General features: G+C 37.0%; 2 protein-coding genes across 3 annotated transcripts in view; both read left to right on the forward strand.

Annotated features, from left to right (window-relative positions):
* Positions 1-18,540, forward strand: part of LOC137250791 (uncharacterized) — a 373,639-nt gene that overhangs the window by 159,236 nt on the left and 195,863 nt on the right. The gene's annotated exons all lie outside the window — the stretch shown is intronic.
* Positions 11,144-17,690, forward strand: LOC137250784 (plasminogen receptor (KT)). 2 transcript variants are annotated; one of them, XM_067784262.1, is made up of 3 exons: positions 11,144-11,674; positions 13,092-13,332; positions 13,715-17,682. In XM_067784262.1, the coding sequence occupies exons 1-3, from the start codon at positions 11,591-11,593 to the stop codon at positions 13,846-13,848; spliced, it is 459 nt and encodes a 152-aa protein (XP_067640363.1). In that variant the 5' UTR covers positions 11,144-11,590; the 3' UTR covers positions 13,849-17,682. The 2 variants fall into 2 exon arrangements, with proteins under 2 accessions (XP_067640363.1, XP_067640365.1); XM_067784264.1 differs by having other exon boundaries at positions 11,605-11,739; positions 13,715-17,690.

Raw genomic sequence — 18,540 nt, forward strand, 5'->3', positions numbered from 1 at the left:
TTTAAATGACATCACAGCTTGGACACAGGGGCTAGAGGAAGTGTTCCACTGGTGAAGCGGGAAGTTGTGGGTCAAATCATACAAGAAATGAGCGACAGCGGCGTCATCGAACCATCAGCTAGTCCATGGAGTTCACCGGTAGTACTTGTAAAGAAGAAGGATGGGAAAATGAGGTTTTGCGTGGACTACCGGAAGTTGAATGACGTTACGAAAAAGGATAGCTATCCATTGCCAAGAATTGACGACACTTTGGACTCGCTATCTTGTACGAAATGGTTTTCCACACTGGACTTGAAAAGCGGCAAGTGGAAGTGAAGGAGGAAGAGAAAACAGCCTTCAGTGTCGGTGATGGTCTTTGGCAATTTACAGTGATGCCTTTTGGACTATGTAATGTACCAGCTACTTTTGAAAGACTCATGGATCAGGTACGGAAAGGACTACATTGGAAAACATGCTTAGTGTACCTACACGACATCATCGTATTGGGAAAGAACTTCTGAAGAATTTGAAGGAGGTTTTCCTGGTGCTGGAGCTGGTGCTGGTCTGAAACTTAGTCCCAAAAAGAGTTCTCTGTTCAAGAAGCAAGTTAGTTACTTGGGTCATAAAGAAGCAGTGAAGGTTGGCCAAGACCACAGAATCTGCATGAATTGAGAAGTTTCCTTGGGCTGTGCAAATATTACCGCCGATTTGTACCAAATTTTTCCAGCGTAGCCCATAGCCTCCATGAGCTTACAAGAAAAAATAAAGCTTTTGAATGGAAGAAGGAGCAAGAAGTGGCTTTCCAAACATTGAAGGAGCGTTTGTGCACTGCCCCAATGTTAACATATCCGATTCCAGGAACAACATTTATTCTAGATACAGATGCGAGTGGATATGCTATAGGAGGCGTTTTATCACAACTGGTCGATGGACAGGAGAAGGTAGTTGCGTATTACAGCCGTTCGATTGGAAAACCAGAGAGGACCTACTGCGTTACGCGGAGAGAGCTGTTGGCATTGGTAGAGTGCATTAAACATTTTCACAAATACCTCTACGGCTTGCCTTCATCGAGTATGGTAGAGTGAGGATGGTCAATGCAAGAAGAAACTGATAGTTGTTCCCAGAAAGAGGATTCCTGACGTGCTCAGCGAGCTGCATAATGGTCCAAGTGGAGGTCATCTTGGAATCACGAAGACGCTCGAGAAAATTAAGCAGAGATTCTATTGGGTTGGTTGCCGTCAGTCGGTCACAGAGTGGATTGCGAACTGCGAGGTTTGTAGCAGAGCGAAAGGGCCCAAAACCCGAAGTCATGGCCAGATGAAGCAATATAACTCAGGTGCGCCATTTGAAAGGTTGCAGCAACTAGCAACTGCGGAAACAAATATGTACTGGTGGTTATGGATTACTTCAGCAAATGGCCAGAGGTATACCCAATACCAAATCAACAAGCGGAAACAGTATCAGAAGTGTTTATAAACAATTGGGTTGCAAGGTATGGTATACCAATGAAGTTACATTCTGACCAAGGCAGGAATTTCGAATCAGCTGTGTTCCGGGAAATGTGTAAATCATTGGGAATTCGAAAAACACGGACAACTGCATTGCATCCTCAGTCCGATGGCATGGTGGAACGATTCAATAGAACATTGGAGGAGCATTTAAGGAAAGTAGTAGACAAGTACCATAAGGAGTAGGATACACATATATCATTATTCTTGATGGCTTACCGATCGGCAGTGCATGAGACAACGGGCCAAACTCCCGCAAAGGTAATTTTTGGCAATGACCTTCGACTGCCAGCTGATTTGAAGTTTGGGATAGATGCCGATGCGGAGAGAAATGTCAAGAAATCCACTGGTGCCTTGGAAAAAGAGCTGAGAGAGATACACGATCTTGTAAGGCAACGATCAAAGATTATGAGTGGCAAGATGAAAGCGAGGTACGATAAAGCGCTTAATTCGGAAGGGTTTCAGGAAGGAGATTTGGTGCTGTTATACAACCCACAACGAAAAAAAAGATTGTCCCCGAAATTGGAGTGTAATTGGGAAGGCCCATACAAAGTTGTAAAACGGATCAACGATGTAGGTACCGCATACAAACCATTGGCAAACCACGAACCAAAATGAAAGTGGTTCATTTGGAAAGTTTGTAGCTTTAATTACAAAATTGGTAACGCCCGGCCTGCCAAGTCAAGCTAAATAAAACCGTTTAATTAGAAAGCAGAAAGCTGTTGCTAATGCTGCCTATATTGTTATATAACGAATATTAGCAGCACCAAGGGATACTATCATCTCTAAGCCGATGCTAAGCAGTGACTTGATGCACATCAATAATTCAATCATTATGTCTACACATATGTACGAACACGCAACGGAGAAGAAACGCACAAACACGTGCAAATATCTTTTCTGAGGTGCTCACAAGAGAGGGCAATAATTTGTGCAAGTATTACTCCCGAGAATATGGGAAGCTATAAACGTAGTTGTGGCTGGTGATTTTGTAGCTGATAACTAACTAGTATGTTCTGGAATGGAAAAGCTTAGAAGTATGCAACGAGGAAACCAGACAGTATAAAAGGCGACAACAGTAGAGGCGCGAGAATCAGTTTCATTTAAGCAAGCTATTAGTTGCGAGTTATAAGTGTTATTGTGAAGTACTTTAAAAAGGCCATTTTGCATTATTAAATATTGGAGTTATTTATTCAACAGTTTAGTGATACGAACGTTAGTACAAGGTTGCAAATAAGAGGTATTGCACTAAAATCGTTACAATAAGAATTGTATTTTTATCTAAGCTTGCATAAATAAATTAAATCATTAATGGCGGTCGCCGTGGTGGGGAGGTAGTGTGCCTACCACGACGTCCTGCGTTCAAGTCTCAGGCAAAGTAACATTGAAAATTAGAAAATAGTTTTTTCAATTAGAAAACAGTTTTTCTAAGCGTGGTCGCCCCTTGGCATTGATTTGGCAAACACGCAGAGTGTATTTCTGCCATGAAAAGCTTCCCAGTAAAAACTCATCTACCTTGCATCAATTATACTTAATTTAAAAACATTCATGACTGCAATTTTTGCACTTAAGATTTTTTTCCATTGCCTCAAGATTTCAGGGACGGAATTGGCAGTTCACGACACGTTTATGAAATGGTGGATCGGATTAAAGACATATGTGAACTAGCTACTAATAATACTCCTTACAAGCCAACCTAATATAAAGGCACGCAAGTAATTTTCTGTCAAAAATGTCTCATGCACATACAACTTGTATGAGAGCAACCCAAATTGAATTTGCTGCGTGAAAACTTAACTCGATTTCCAATTTTTGTTCTGCGTGACATTTAGATTTGACGTTTGCACACATGCTTTACATCGTCGCAACGCATGCTTATTTGGGTTCGGGCAAAAACGCCGGTTGTTTGCGTGCGCTAAAAAAACGCAGTGCGGTTTTATTAGGTTGGCATGTTAGATCCATAACTTACAATTTTTAGAAATATTTTGACAGTTTCAGTCACTTATCATAATACGGACCCTGACTAAAAGTCCAGAATCAGCGCCTCTAAATATATATGGATACATGGGGCTAGTCCAGATATGTATAACGCCAGGCGAGCTTCGAACACAAATGCATAATTTCTCTTAGTACTAGTATGTGTGTGCACGGGGCATTACACTTTGTTTTGTTTACTAATTCTTAAATATTAAATATTACGAAACTAGAACCTTCTAAACAAACGCCACCAACGGTATTTTCATCTACCGCAGCCGTAATCGGAATAGGGCGGTCAGATTTATTTTTCAGGATTATGGGCAAAATCCCGGGATTTTAAAAATTTCTCGGGACATTTGAAAAAAAAACACTATATTATTTTTAAGGGCTAGTGGGGCCTAATATATTTAAATATCTACTATCATATGTATATAAGAAAATTTAAATAATATTTACCCTTTCAGCATATTGTGACGAAAATTAACATCACTAAGTGATACTACCATCACTAAGCCGATACTAAGCAGCCACTCGTATGTACGTAAACAAATCAATCATCATCTACACACATACATACAAGGCAACGGAGAGATACTCATAAACACATGTAATAATCAGCCGAAGTAGTACTCACATAAACACACGCATATGGCTATGCGAGAGACTATAAACTACAAATATACATGTACATATATAGCCGCGAAGTTACTAGACCTTAGGAGAAATGGGTGAACGAGACAACAGAGAGTATAAAAGCAGCGAAAGCTGAGTAATCAGTAATCAGTTTGATTTAAGCACGCTATCAGTTGCGAAGTGAAGTATAATTGTACTACTCCCAAAGTAATCTAATAAACACCATTTTGCATTACTGAATATTGGAGTTATTTATTCGACAATTTAGCGATTCGAACGCTCGCGGAATGTGTAAAATAAGCGGAGTTTCCCTAAATTTGTTACAGTATGAAGTTCTATCACGCTACATAGTAAGTATGCTCGTACAATTAAAAGTCAATTCACATTACCTAGGTTAGAATAGGTTGAATTGGCTGGTCCGTGAGGACCTCACATAGACTGAATGAGTATATAATGTTACCAGCAGTTTATTCAACACATTACCTAAATATTGCTTACTCATCCCTAAATGCATAAATTAACTGTTTAGGTGTGTATATGGTATATGCATGACACAATCAAGTATTCACTAGTATTTGTTGCAATTGTTTGGATTTGAGAATAGTAGGTAGTAAATTCTTCGCATGCGCTCCAAACCGAAAACTCTTTTTATCAGTAGTGAGGCTTGTTTTGCTCAGCTCCAGCACAATCAACAAAACAATGATACATACATATGTACATATCTACATAGGCACGTGGAAGTTTTGTTTTGTTGATATGCCAACAACGATTATGGGAGCACGAAAAAATCTAAATATCTTATCTATGAGTATGTTAAATAACACTGATTTACAAATTACAATTTTTATGCCGAAAAGAAATGTTTTTAAAACTTTCGCAGTGTGATCATTAAAAAGCTCTAGGATAGAATTTACTCTCAATATGCTGAACTTGAGAATTCAAAGCAAGTAAGGGTTTTATCAAAAGTGAAAGATTTTGCCCACTTTTTTTAGAAATATTCTTTGTTATAAAAAAATTAAATGGGTTTTTCCATGATAGGCGAAATTTTCTGGAAACCGCCTGGTAAAAAAAATGTTAAATCTTAATTTTTTCCAAGCATCTTTTTATAATGACATAGATAAAATAAATAATAGTTTAAAAAAACTAAAAAAAAAAACACGCTTTTATAGCTAACCGAACTAAAAAATAGAAAATAATTTTCAATTAAAAAGAGATTATATAACAGTAGTAGAAGGTCAAACAATCATTTATAGTTAATCACCTCAAAATAAAATTATAATAAAATTTAAGTTATTAACAGAATAATTTAATTCACAGTAAAAAGCGTGGGGTCCTTGATATTGAATGTTACAATCATTCTATTGGCAACTATCTGAGAGGAAAGATATGAAATGTAGTCAAATGCACCCCACGCTTTTTACTGTGAATTAAATTATTATGTTAATAACTTAAATTTTATTATAATTTTATTTTGAGGTGATTAACTATAAACGATTGTTTGACCTTCCACTACTGTTATATAAACTCTTTTTAATTGAACATTATTTTCTATTTTTTAGTTCGGTTAGCTATAAAGGCGTGTTTTTTTAGTTTTTTAAACTATTATTTATTTTTAATTTTTTAGTTCAAGTAATTTTAAAAGTTTTAGTCGAGAGTGTTGAAACCTCGCAACGCCAGCGGTCCATGGATGAATCCAACCGCGCTCGCTAAGGTGGCCGTTAAGATTAAGAAAGACAACCCTGGTCCACCGCCATCTTACACCGATGCAGGGTGGTTCCAGGACAATGTCAAGCTAATTGCCAGTGACGACGCCAGGTCGGTAAACCTCTATAGGGCCGCCGTCACGTTGATAGGGGTGGTATATCCGGGCGCGCGCCTCAAGGTAGTGGAGGCACGTGATATCCCCTCACGACCAAGGGCTAGATCCTGGGTTCCAGTGATGCCAATGGACCCAGCTGACATCCTGGAGATGCTCCAGGAGTACAACCCGCCACAAGTTTGGAAGTAAACCCGAACAAAACTGAGCTTGTCCTCTTCACGAGGAGGTACAAAGTACCAAATCTTACACCGCCAATAATTGGGGGTACGTTCTTAGCGTTTAGCGATCAAGTCAAGTATTTGGGAATCATTTTGGATAGGAAGCTATTATGGAGTGACCATATAGTGCACCGATCCAAGAAGGCAGCAGCAGAGCGGTTCACCTGCGAGAGGGCAATTGGCACCTCCTGGGGATTCTCCCCTAAGGTGACCTACTGGATTTACACAGCCATTGTGTGCCCGATTCTTCTTTATGGTGCCTTGGTCTGGTGGCCTGCACTAGCTAAAAGTACCTATCTTAAAATGATTCAAAAGGTGCAACGGAGTTCGGAGCTCTGCATTACCGGGGCTCTCGGCTCCACTCCAGATTCCGTTACATACATACATGGATACATATATACATAGATAGATACAGGCCAAGCTAATAAAAGCGTGTTAAAAAGGGCTCCAGTATGCTCTTTCGTAGATGTGCCATGCATCCTCTTCTATCATTAATAAAGGAATGCGTTCTTCGTATTATTTGCAAGGTTTCAAATATATGGCCATTTGGGGTGGTCATAAGTTCAATTGACCTTATGTCCGTTAACCTTATGTCACCCCATCATCACATTATTGCATTGTCATTGAGCCTTGATACGTGTGCAAAGTTTCAATCAAACTTATGGCCATTCAAAGTGGTAATAAGACCAATTGACATTATGGCCTTTGACCTTATGTCACCGCACCATCACATTAATGCATTTTTATCGAGCCTTGATACGTGTGCAAAGTTTCAATCAAACTTATGGCCATTCCAAGTGGTAATAAGGCCAATTGACCTTATGGACGTTAACCTTATGCCACCGCACCATCACATTAATGCATTGTCATCGAGCTTTGATACGTGTGCAAAGTTTCAAATTAATCAGACTTCTAGAAACCGGTAAAAATTAAGCTCAAAGATTCCGTTACATACAGGCCAAGCTAATAAAAGCGTGTTAAAATGAAATGTAGAATAAATTAAAAAGGAGCCTCCAGTTCTCTGCACTTTTTTATTATACTATCCCCTCATTACAGATGTATACATTGGCTTTATCGGAAGTGAGCTGTGCGTGTTCCGCCCTCTTCAAAATTTTAGCTAAGAGTCACCTTATCGATTCATATGTACATATGTATGTATAGGAAATTATGCCATTTTGCTCATTTCTCGATAACAGTTTTTTGAAAAAAAATATATGTATATATATTTTTTAATATTTGCGAAATTTCATTTTTTTACTTTTTTTCGATTTTTAAGTTTTTTTTATGACCTACTAAAAAAAATTTTGATTTGATTGTAAAATTTTCATGTACCTACACCCTGTCCGACCCAAAGATGTCCGCTAAAAACGTTGTCGATAACAGTTTTAAAGAAAAATATATAATTTTTGATGGCCTTGTTTATTTAAAAAATATAGGATTTTGTGAGCTCTAGGCCTTGCTTTGAATAAAACACTATGCTGTCGACATGAATGCAATCTTGAAAATTACTTCAGATTGAAGTCGAAATATCGACCAAATAAATATATGAATATTAACATAGTGTTTTATTCAAAGCAAGGCCTCGAGCTAATAAAATCCTATATTTTTTAAAAAAAAATATGTTTTTTAATATTTGCGAAATTTAATTTTTTTGACTTCTTCGACTTTGATTTTTAAGGTTTTTTTCATGACCTACTAAAAAATTTTTTTTTATTTTTTTGGGTACGCGTAGTGGAACTTTTTCCTGAGCCCAAATCCTATCTAAAAATCGATGGCGCGATATCGGTTAACTTTCGTCCATACAAATCGACCCACCCCAATGTATACTCTGTGAGCTATTCATAGCTTAGATCAGGTTGAACTGGCCAATAAACTAGACACTAGGACTTATGTGGTTTGCCAAAATACTCGGAGTGTATTTTTGCCATGAAAGGCAAAAAACATATAGGTCCTAGTCAATTTGTAAATATTCTGAGGTAATTTGCGCCAAGCATTTTTGTTTAAATTATGTTATACAATAACTCCTTCCACTTGGCAGGATCGGTTAGGTCCAACTGACCGATACGTGAGGACCTCACATAAACTGAGAAGTCCATAGTGTTACCAGAAGCTTGTTTAAAGACCAAACTGAAACCCCTATTTAAAACCAGAACCTATGTTATAAAATAACTCCGTCCTACTTGAAAATACTAGAAGCTTTCTACGACCTATGCAATTCGCTGATTCGAGATCTGATAACTGTTTCACTTCTAATAGCTGGAATTTTAGCCTGGCGAGCGCAGGGCATGAGCACAAAACGTGCGCGATTGTTTCCCCCTCCAAACCGCACTTTCTACATCTGCTATCACTAACAAGCCCTTATTTGAAAGCATTTGACGACAGAAGGCAGTGCCCAGTCAGAATATCCTCTCTTTTTAATATATGTTAGCGTCCTCTTGGCAAGTACTGAAGTTTTCTACGACTGAAAGTTTACTATTACTGACGAGGCCTAATTTATAAGCATGTGAAACCAGAAGGCAGTGTTCAGTTAGCACACCCCTCATGAGCCTTAAGTCTTGTCTATGTAGAGACATGAGCAACTATGTGAGTCTGATATTGCAGGATTTGCACATTATCTTAGAAATTTTGCATTCCGCCCTTCTGTCTTCCTACCCCCCATTTGATTTCTCTCAAGTAAATTGGGACGTATACCGTAGATGCATGAAGTGCTGCACCCTCCTTTGCCAACTCATTGGCCTCTTCGTTATCTTTTATTCATTTATGGCCCTTAAACTAGTATAGATGGGGATATTCTAGCTGGGGTTGATAATTAACTCGAGTTTCGAAAGCAGCGGTCGTTTGAACAAAAGCTGCAGATTGGCGGTTTGAGAATGTTTTTTAGACTCTACGTTAGCTTTGTATATCTAGTGACTTATTTCCTTGAATCGGAAAATACACAATTTTTTCAATTATGAAACAATAATTAATTCAGCCTGAATTTCGTATTTTCAATTCAGAAGTTGGATTTGGTAAACTTCCACGTCCTTTCCGATAAATTGTATAATTTTATTCCATTTTTCAAGTCAACGCAAGAAAAAAATGTCCTTACGATTGGAGACTCGTAATGAAGTGATGGCTGCTGAAGGTCGGCATCGAGCTTCGGGAGAGTGCCTCCATATCTCAGATACGCACATTGTTTGAGAGTACCTTCGGCCAAACTTAACAGCCGAACAGAAAATCCTGCGGAGGTCATATTTGCCATACTGTATAAAAGTGTATGAAGGCTATGTAGCTCAGGACTCTCTTTTCTTGTATCGGAAAATATTTTTTTTCGAAAAACAATTGATTTTGCCCGAATTTGGTTTTTTTCAAGATGAAGCGCTAAGGCAACAGTTGGCAAAAAAATGGGCGCAGATAAGCGAAAATAACAAGAGGTCAATGTGGCGTCAGGGTAAAACATGTACATACATACAGACAAACACACACATTTCATGTACTTTGTTTTTTAATTCTCTGGTTTAGGCCCGGTTTTTCAGTAGTTGGTTAAGCTAAGCTTAAACTAAGTTTGCTTAAAGTCTCGTCAAATTTAAACTCCAGTTAAACTACTGAGCTGTTTTTCAGTCTCAGTTTAAGGCCGCCCTTGGGGTGTGGTTTTTTGTGCGGCTACATTGGTTTTTTCATTATCTAGATAATTTGTAGATACGGCAACAGCTGGATTTTGTTTAGCCAACAAACATGGAAAACAATTCTTCAGCGAAATATAAATCTAGTTCCGGAAGTGACATCCAACATCAATATTTAATTATTCTTAAACCAGATAGTTCTCGAGTTGTTATCCAACTTCATTCTCCAATCATTATAGAACCTTTGAGAAATTTTGTAAAATTAAAAGTTTTGGATTTGATCTCCACCGTCATTAATATTTTCCAATTAAAAACTAATTTCGAGAGATTTTGAGAAATGTACAGCTCTCAAATGAATATTAAACACATTTCTCCAGTTGATATCCTACATTGCATATCGAGTTGAGATGGAGGTGAAAAAAATTTCCAAGGTGGCACCACCAAAACCAACAGCTGTTTATTGTGAGAAATATACACGAGGTTGATAGCAGTAATGAAGCGTAATTTATCAAAAATAAATTATATAGGCGGCCACCGTGGTGTGATGGTAACATGCTCTGCCTACCACACCGAGGATCCCGCGTTCACGCAGGTTTTTCAATTAGTAGACAATTTTTTTAAGCGAGATCTCCCCTCGGCAGTGCTTGCCAAGCACTCCGAGTGTATTTCTGCCATGAAAAGGTATCAGTGAAAACTCATCTGCCTTGAAGATGCCGTGGAGTCGGAATAAAACAAGTAGGTCCCGTCCCGCCAAATTGTAGGAAAAATTAAAAGGAGCACGACGCAAATTGGAATAGAAGCCCGGCCAAATCTCTTCGGAGGTTATCGTGCCTCACATTTATTTATTGTTTAAATTATATAATTTCATTTCATTTTCATGAAAATACTGTAGAATGGAATCTTTCATTTGAGTTCAGTTAGAGAACCACAAGTTGTTAATTAAATTTTTTCAACTTTAGTAATAGCGTTTTTTACTTTATAAAAATTCCCTCTTTTGCTGAGTATGCTATGATTCTCAAGTTGAGCCACTGGTTCGAAACAACTCTTGAGATTTTAGAAGTATGCCTAGTTATCAGCATGAGCTCTAATGGTACTAAGGCCAAATGCTTGTTGGGTATATTCGACGCCATTTCGAACGAACGCAAATAAATGATAGGTTAACTAGAGTTTAACCCTGGCAGATCGGCCGTTTAAGCTTAGCTTAAACTTCAGTTAAGGTAGAGTGAAAAACTGCAGAATAAGTTTAAGCGTAGTTTCACTGACAGAGTTGAACTTGTACTGAAAAACCCGGTCTTAGTCTCAAAACCGTACTGCGCCAGAACTTAAAAAAAGTTTACCAATTAGTTGATTTCCTTTCACCATCTGTGTGGTTCCGCAATAACGAATTAGTTGAACCGCCTTTTCCCAGCTCGCAATACACCTAAAATTATTGCTGCTGACCAGTGTACCTAGTGCGCATGCAGAGCATACCAAAACCTGTCCAACATTTTTAAATAGATTGACTGAAGAAATGAAAATTCAGACTTTGTTACTCATATTGTATCATTATTCTCAGCAAGTCTCTCCGGAAGTTAAGTACATACAGAAAGTTATATTGCATTGCAGTGTCGTAAGCAATGAAGTGCTGTTGAAAATAATTAATGTTATTTTACAAAAAGCATTCCTTAATATAATGGAAAAATCAATAACATTATTAAGTTAAAAGTTTAAGAATTTTGTTTTTAAACTATATGTAGTACACAATAATCAAACCACGTTTGAACTGAAAAGAAAACACCATTTGTCGCCTTGTGCCTATTTCGATTTTTCCTTACTCGCTGGCTGGCCAAAAAGTCTGTATTTTGAAGCAAAACAATGGGCTCGTCATCATCACGTAATGTGACTTCTAAGTTTCCAACACACGATGATCCAGCGTATCGGAAGTGTCAGGAATTAAAAGTATGAAAATATCCATTAAGGACAGCACGACTTTCAGTAAAAGCTAACAAATAAAATATTATTAAGTATGTGGTTATTACATATATGTGACCTGGAATCATGAAAGGGACCTATTGTGCGAAAACAAGTTTTCGAAAAAACTCGTTTAAAGTTTTTGTTTAGCTTGACTCTGTGTAGCGGTCGGCCTTTGTGAACGAATTTTGTAATTAAAATTTAAGTACCTTCCCGATAAGCTACAAGCTTGAAACTTGGAATATAGTTCAGAACCTGATGACAATCTCTGATAGGTGGCGCATGGATCGAAATATTTAAAAAAATCGTATTTGTGGTCCGATTTCGCTTTAAATGCGATTTGTGAAAAAACTAAGAAAGATAGAAAACTGCGGTTTGTTCCATTGAAAAGAGCGTTAAATTTCCTATTAGAATCACTCAAAAAGTGAACAACGGTATTTTCGCACAATAGGTCCCTTTCATGATTCCAGGTCATATATGATCAAAACAAAAAGGAACGGGCAAACCTTTGTGTTCTATGAATCCATTATTGACGGATAGTAAAAAAAATTTAAAATAGTCAATGAATACTAAATCGATTTGGTGGATGAAATAAGAAAAAAACTCAAAATCAAAACACTTTCACAACCAAAAATTAGACTGACTATATGTTGAAAGCTTGAAATTAATTAAATTTTTTTCTTTCAAGCTGATAATCATTTGGAAAGCACAAGGATCATTGCACCCAAAATACTCTTATTCCATATTGAATTGAAATTAAGAAATCCCAATCAAAATAAATCAAATACTTCAAAGTGACAAGACAAGGGGAAACAAATTTTGAGAAGACCGCTTGGAGCGCATGTTCGGAGGGTATCGGAATAAAAATAACTGAAACAGTTTTTTTTTATAACTTAGTTATTTAGTATCCGAGTTTTTAAATTAGTATACCCATAATTTGGTATTGAGAAGTTCAATACATATTTCCTTCCTATGTCATTTTGAGCTCTGAAGTCGTTTCCATATAGTTTTGTCTGCTCTCGTTACAGTAATACAGTCTATGAAAAAACGACTAGTCAGATATATTTCGGTTTGGTTTTCTGGTCCATTTCGGAATTGTTTTACAGCTTATAACTTGACTTTTTAGGGGCAATCTCGGGATCGATTCGGAAGTAATTCGTGATCATTTTGGGACTATTTCAGGATTTATTAGGGGCTATTTATTCGATGCTATTTCGGGATCATTTCGGGATTGTTTTACCAATCATATTGCGACTATTTCAGAACTATTTTCGGAATCACCACTTACATACATAGATTCATAGCATTTAACGAGACCGTACTGTACGAACTTACATCACATATGTGAATACCGTCTTCACATATAAATTAAATGTATTTTTTTGCTATACGATCTCATCTCTAGATGGAACGTTGGATACAATTGCATTATCAAATAAAAGAGCGCGAAATGGCTAGGTATATTGCTGGTAAACGTGAACTATTTTATTGGTTAAGCGCCTTCTATGTTACCTCTGGCATTGGTTGTTGGCAATATTATCAGAACATCAGACGTAAAGCAGCTTTATTACCAATGGTCCCTTTGACCTTTGTGATGGCATATTATGCTGACTTAGCATACGGCAGTAAAGTACATCGCATACAGGGTAGGCTATTGTCTGCTGACTGGAATATCACCCTATCTTGGCTGCCGTCCCGAAAACTGCCCTATCTCAAAAACTGTTGAAAAATACCTTATTTCAGAATTGCCTTCAAAAACGCCCAATCTAAGCATAAGTTCGTTAAGTTTTGACATTATATAGGGTGTTTATGAAGAAAATTCTGAAATAAGGTGTTTTTCAACCGAATTCTGAGATAGGGCGGCATTTCAGAAATCCTGAGATGGAACGTTTATGAAAAATACTATGAAATATGGTATTTTTGAACTGACAGCCAAGATAGCAAGATAGGGTGATATTCTGCTCAGCCATCGATTCGGGTTTATTTTGATTTATTTTTTATTCTTCGCCCTTTTTTCTACTTATTTAGCTGAAGCCAATATGATATTAGAACAGGAGAAGGAGTTATTGCATTGGCCTGGCGGTTTACCAACTGTATCGTCATTGGATGAGGCGCGCGTCGAAAATGAAATTGAAAAGAAATTGCATCCACATCCTTCATAGACTTATACGATTTCCCTTTAGCTACACATTAGATACATTTATATAATTCTGAGATACTTTTTACATTGCTCAATATTTGTTATATAGGTATAACTTTTTTCACTAATAGCGTAATTAAAAATATATACACATGCATTATTCTGAGATAAGACGTTCTTGTTCTTCTGACAAATTCTGAAATAGGAAATTTTTGAAAAATATTTTGAGACAGGACGATTTTTAACAGGCAGCTGACATGGGGTGATACTCTACTCAGCAGCCGCAATGAACTGATAAAAAAAAAACCCAGCCGGAGATTAGAATATACCCGCGGTAGGTATGCCTGTCGTAAGAGGCGACTAAAATACCAAATTTATTCAAGGGGTTGTGTAGCGCAACCCTCTCAAGGGGTTGCCAGCGCAATATATAGCTTCTCCAACCCAAATGTCAACCTCACCTACGCGAGGCGAATCCTGTTTCATTAACAGCCGAAGCTCTGGCGACCCCAAGTTCCTCATGGAACTAGTGGGTAGGGAGGGCGGTATGGCCTAGAAGGTTTGATATGGTCATATAAATCGTTCCCGATATGGCCGGGCTAGTACCTTAATGGTGCTTTGTTACCGGAACGTACCGGATCTATATCCGACAGAGGACCATCAACATCGATAACACTCCCCATAGGCTTCGGGGTGTATCTTTATGGTTAATACAACAACAACAACAACAAATTAAAAAAATTGCTTATTGTCTTAGAACTTTATATTCCGGCCTTAACTTTGACAGAAGAGATAAGCCTTTTTACACCTTTTTTCATTCACCATTTTATTCTGAAATTTCGGAAAGCTCTTTTCCGTTAAGTATCCATGAAAGTGTTCAGATAAACCGTTAATCTAGAATTTTCGGAACACGTTATTTTGATACTACCACACGAGGAATATTCCAAATAAGTATGTACATTATATTCCAAATATAAAACGATTCCACAAATTCTTAAATGGAGAAGTATGTTCCGAACATACGGAATGAATAAGTTAACATGCTCACTGAGTACATTTCATTATGCCATCTCCATTATTTACTAATGACGTTTTTACTATTCGAGTTTTTGACGTTGAACGATGAATTTTGAATTGGTTTAGATTTCGTATGTTCATAGGTTTACGAAAGATGCATTGGTGCCCGTACTTTTCATAAAATTAAATATGTTCAGCCACACTAATAGATCATGGCATGGTGTATATTGGAAAGATTTTCCGTCGTGTCAAATTTGGTTTCGAGACAAACCGGCTTCGGCGTTGTGCCATCATCAGTGCCGATTTTCGTTCTGATCTGTTGTGGGTATTTGTTCGGTATTTATAGTTCGTAAGTACATGAACAGGTATTGTCAAAATTAATGCTTGTGTATATTTAGGTATGTGTATGTGCTGTGAGCTCATTCACAACCGAGGGTGGGTTTTACTGATCGATTTGTGCGGCTGACTGAGGCAGGTAAAAGGACGTTAATAAGTTCATCATAAAATTAAAAAAATTGTTCTAAGGAATTATGCAGTTCAGTATTTATCGGGTATTTGTAAACTGATTGCTTCCTATTTCTACTAATAATATTTTTCGAAAGATCGCATGGAAACAATACAGTTAACGAATGTCAATTCGATTTGGGAGCAAAATGGCTGCAATAGCCAAAAAATGTGTCAGCCGAGCAAACCTCTTGTGATGGAATCATGAGGGTATTACATATATGGAGTTTAACCCCCTCATGTCGGATTACCATTTTTTGCGTTTTCTTCATTTTTATGAAATTTGCACGATTTTTAGGTTAAAGCACCATTAATCGATCACATTGGAGATAGTTATGGATATGGTTACGACTATGGCGTTAGGGTTAAGGGAGTTTAATTGGCCCTTAAATGACTTTTAAGTTGTACAATTTGTTAATGATTTTTTGCATTTTCGTCTTTTTTATGAAAGTATCACATTTTTTTAGATTAAGACACCGCGATGCCTATATATATGGTTAAGTATGGGTTTGACTAAGGCATTATGATTGTGGAACCTTGCCATCGATTTGTATATACCCGACAAACACACCTTGCGTTCCAATGAACAGTGATGCAGATAGTGATAAAAATCGTACATGCAAATGCAACAACAATGTCATCCATATCTATCTATCCGTACCTGGATCACGCTTCGTTGGAACGCAACAACAGTCTCTAATACTCCTCATGTTCCAATGAAACATGAACCAGATACGGCATGTTAAACTTCTATCCGTATCTGGTCCATGTTTCATTGGATCACGGGGACTATGTTCAAACAGAAAAATAACTTGAGGCAATTTCGATTTAAATTGAGTGGTGTTCATACAACTCAATTTAGCTTACACAATAGTTATTTGATAGCTGGTTGGCTCATCTCTACAGCAACAACATACCTTTGTTCAGACTGTCAAAATGTGCGTGTTGGTATTAGGCGAATTGAATGGAATGAAAACATAAAACTTTGAAATTTTTGTGTGTTGTAAGAAAATGGGTTCAATGTTTTCATTTCATTTTGAGTTTGCCATCTTCTTTTGATAATCCCTACTCCAGTGAAATAAAAAAATAAAATAACTGAAGAGATGAGCCAACTATATAGTTGCGCGCGCCATGCATAACTGACGTTTAAATCTACTCAATAAACACACTTTACAAGGTTGCATTTGCAGTTTGATACAATTTATTACGCACATTCATTGGCAACTTATTATAATTTATTATATGATAAATTGCATAATAAATTGCCCAAATGGTATAAATTGCCAATTTGCTGTGTGTTTGTAATAGTATAACGTTAGAGATTTTTTATGTAGGCACGTTAGGATCCCAATTGAAAAATTCATTACAGTTCGATTGGAAAATTATAATTTATCTTGATATTGATTTCATAATTATGTCCCATTTTGTTTGAGAGCTCTTTGTTTCTCCAAAGTCGTCCTCTAACATTATAGATTGCAGAACAGGAGTAATTATCTAATCTTACTTTTACTTCAGTGTTTGTTGGATAATTTAATAGTAAGCTACATTGTTTTAAAAACAATTGTGATATGTTATCCGTCAACTGACTGACAGGATGTTCAAGATATCTACTATTTAGTGTTTTGACGGCTACCTTTAGCGGGTGATAGAAAGAGATACAGGATGAGATCACGATAGTCACTTTAAAATTCAGATGATCACTTCTGTTTGTTATTTTGACGTCTATGTGGAAGATATCACACATGTTTTCGCAATATTTAGAGCCCAGCGCCACCTTGCGGTATATTGTTCTACTGATCTTGTTTTTTTGTAAAAATTAACCAAAGAGAAAATATTACATATTAAGGAAAAAAGTATAATAGTCTGCGATTTACTTAATTTGATTCGGTTTTAGGGTTTCGGAAACAGCCAAAATAATTTTTTTATCATAAGCAACTTGGTTAATTGGTATGCCATTAATATGGCTTCGAGAAGCTCTATATTTACTTCTCATGCCCTCTTGAGCTTTGCAGCCATAGTCTAAGGAATTATAAACCCCATTTTTGTTTTTTTACGATTTTAGCGCCTTTACTATAAACTATTTTTTACGTAAGTATGCAACTGAAATATTGTGAAGATATATTACTATAAAATTTAAACATTTATCTAAGATTAACGACTTTCTAAATGTATTCAAGCCAAAAAAAAAAATATATATATGTATAAAACCATGCAATTACTCATATATATACAATTTATTAACCTTACAACAGCTTTTGGTGGCCCATCGAAATTATTAAAAATATTACAATAAATATTAATTTATCATAAATGTATGTATTAAGATTATTTATATAAATAGCTACATCGAACATTTATACCTACACATTTTTACACATTAATAAAATTTATAATGGGTTTCAATAATAACATTTGACTTGAATTCACCTGATTTTAATGTGTACACTGTTGAAAAATTTTGGTCTAAATTTAAAGAGGTTTGTATTTTCTCGACTACTTTGCACTCCCTACTATCGTCCGAATCACTGAAAGGTCGAATAAATAATGCTCTATATTAACCGCACTTCTATGGTAGTGGATCTTCATAATTTATGTATTCGCGTACTTCACCTGTAGCGTGTTAAAATCAAACTGATTCCCTATTCCTAAGCTTGCGCTGCTTTTATTCTCTTCGCTGCCTCGCTCGCCTATTTCTCCCAAGGTCTAGAGTTTTCGCGAATAGCCTTATCGATTAGTTGATTATTTGCTTTTCTCCTGTCTCTTTATCTCATATTCGCTGTTGCGTTCTATGCATATATGTGTTGTTTATCTAATGGCATACGCGATCTTTGTTGCTGTTTACATGTGTGTGCACTTCAGAATACGAATACAGAACGTGCCGAACCGTTTCTTCCTGCAGCTCACACTTCCTACACCTGCTGTAACTGACGAGGCCTAAGCATGTGACGCCAAAAGGCAGTGTCCAGTTGTACAACCAAGGGGCACCCACCCGTCTCTTAAGCCCAGAATGATGACGCCGTCCTCGTTGCCCTTCAGAATTCTGCAGTTGAACTGTAATGGATTAACTGGGAAGAACACGGAGATAGTCGACTCAATGAAGAGGCACAAAAAATCTGCTCTGGTTCCCGATTTTATCACACACCACTCAGTCTATTCTATTTGATTCTAACATCGGCCGCAAGGACAGTGTCTTGTA

This window comes from Eurosta solidaginis, chromosome 4 (genome assembly GCF_040869045.1).
Source record: "Eurosta solidaginis isolate ZX-2024a chromosome 4, ASM4086904v1, whole genome shotgun sequence".
Classification (NCBI taxonomy): Eukaryota; Metazoa; Arthropoda; class Insecta; order Diptera; family Tephritidae; genus Eurosta; species Eurosta solidaginis.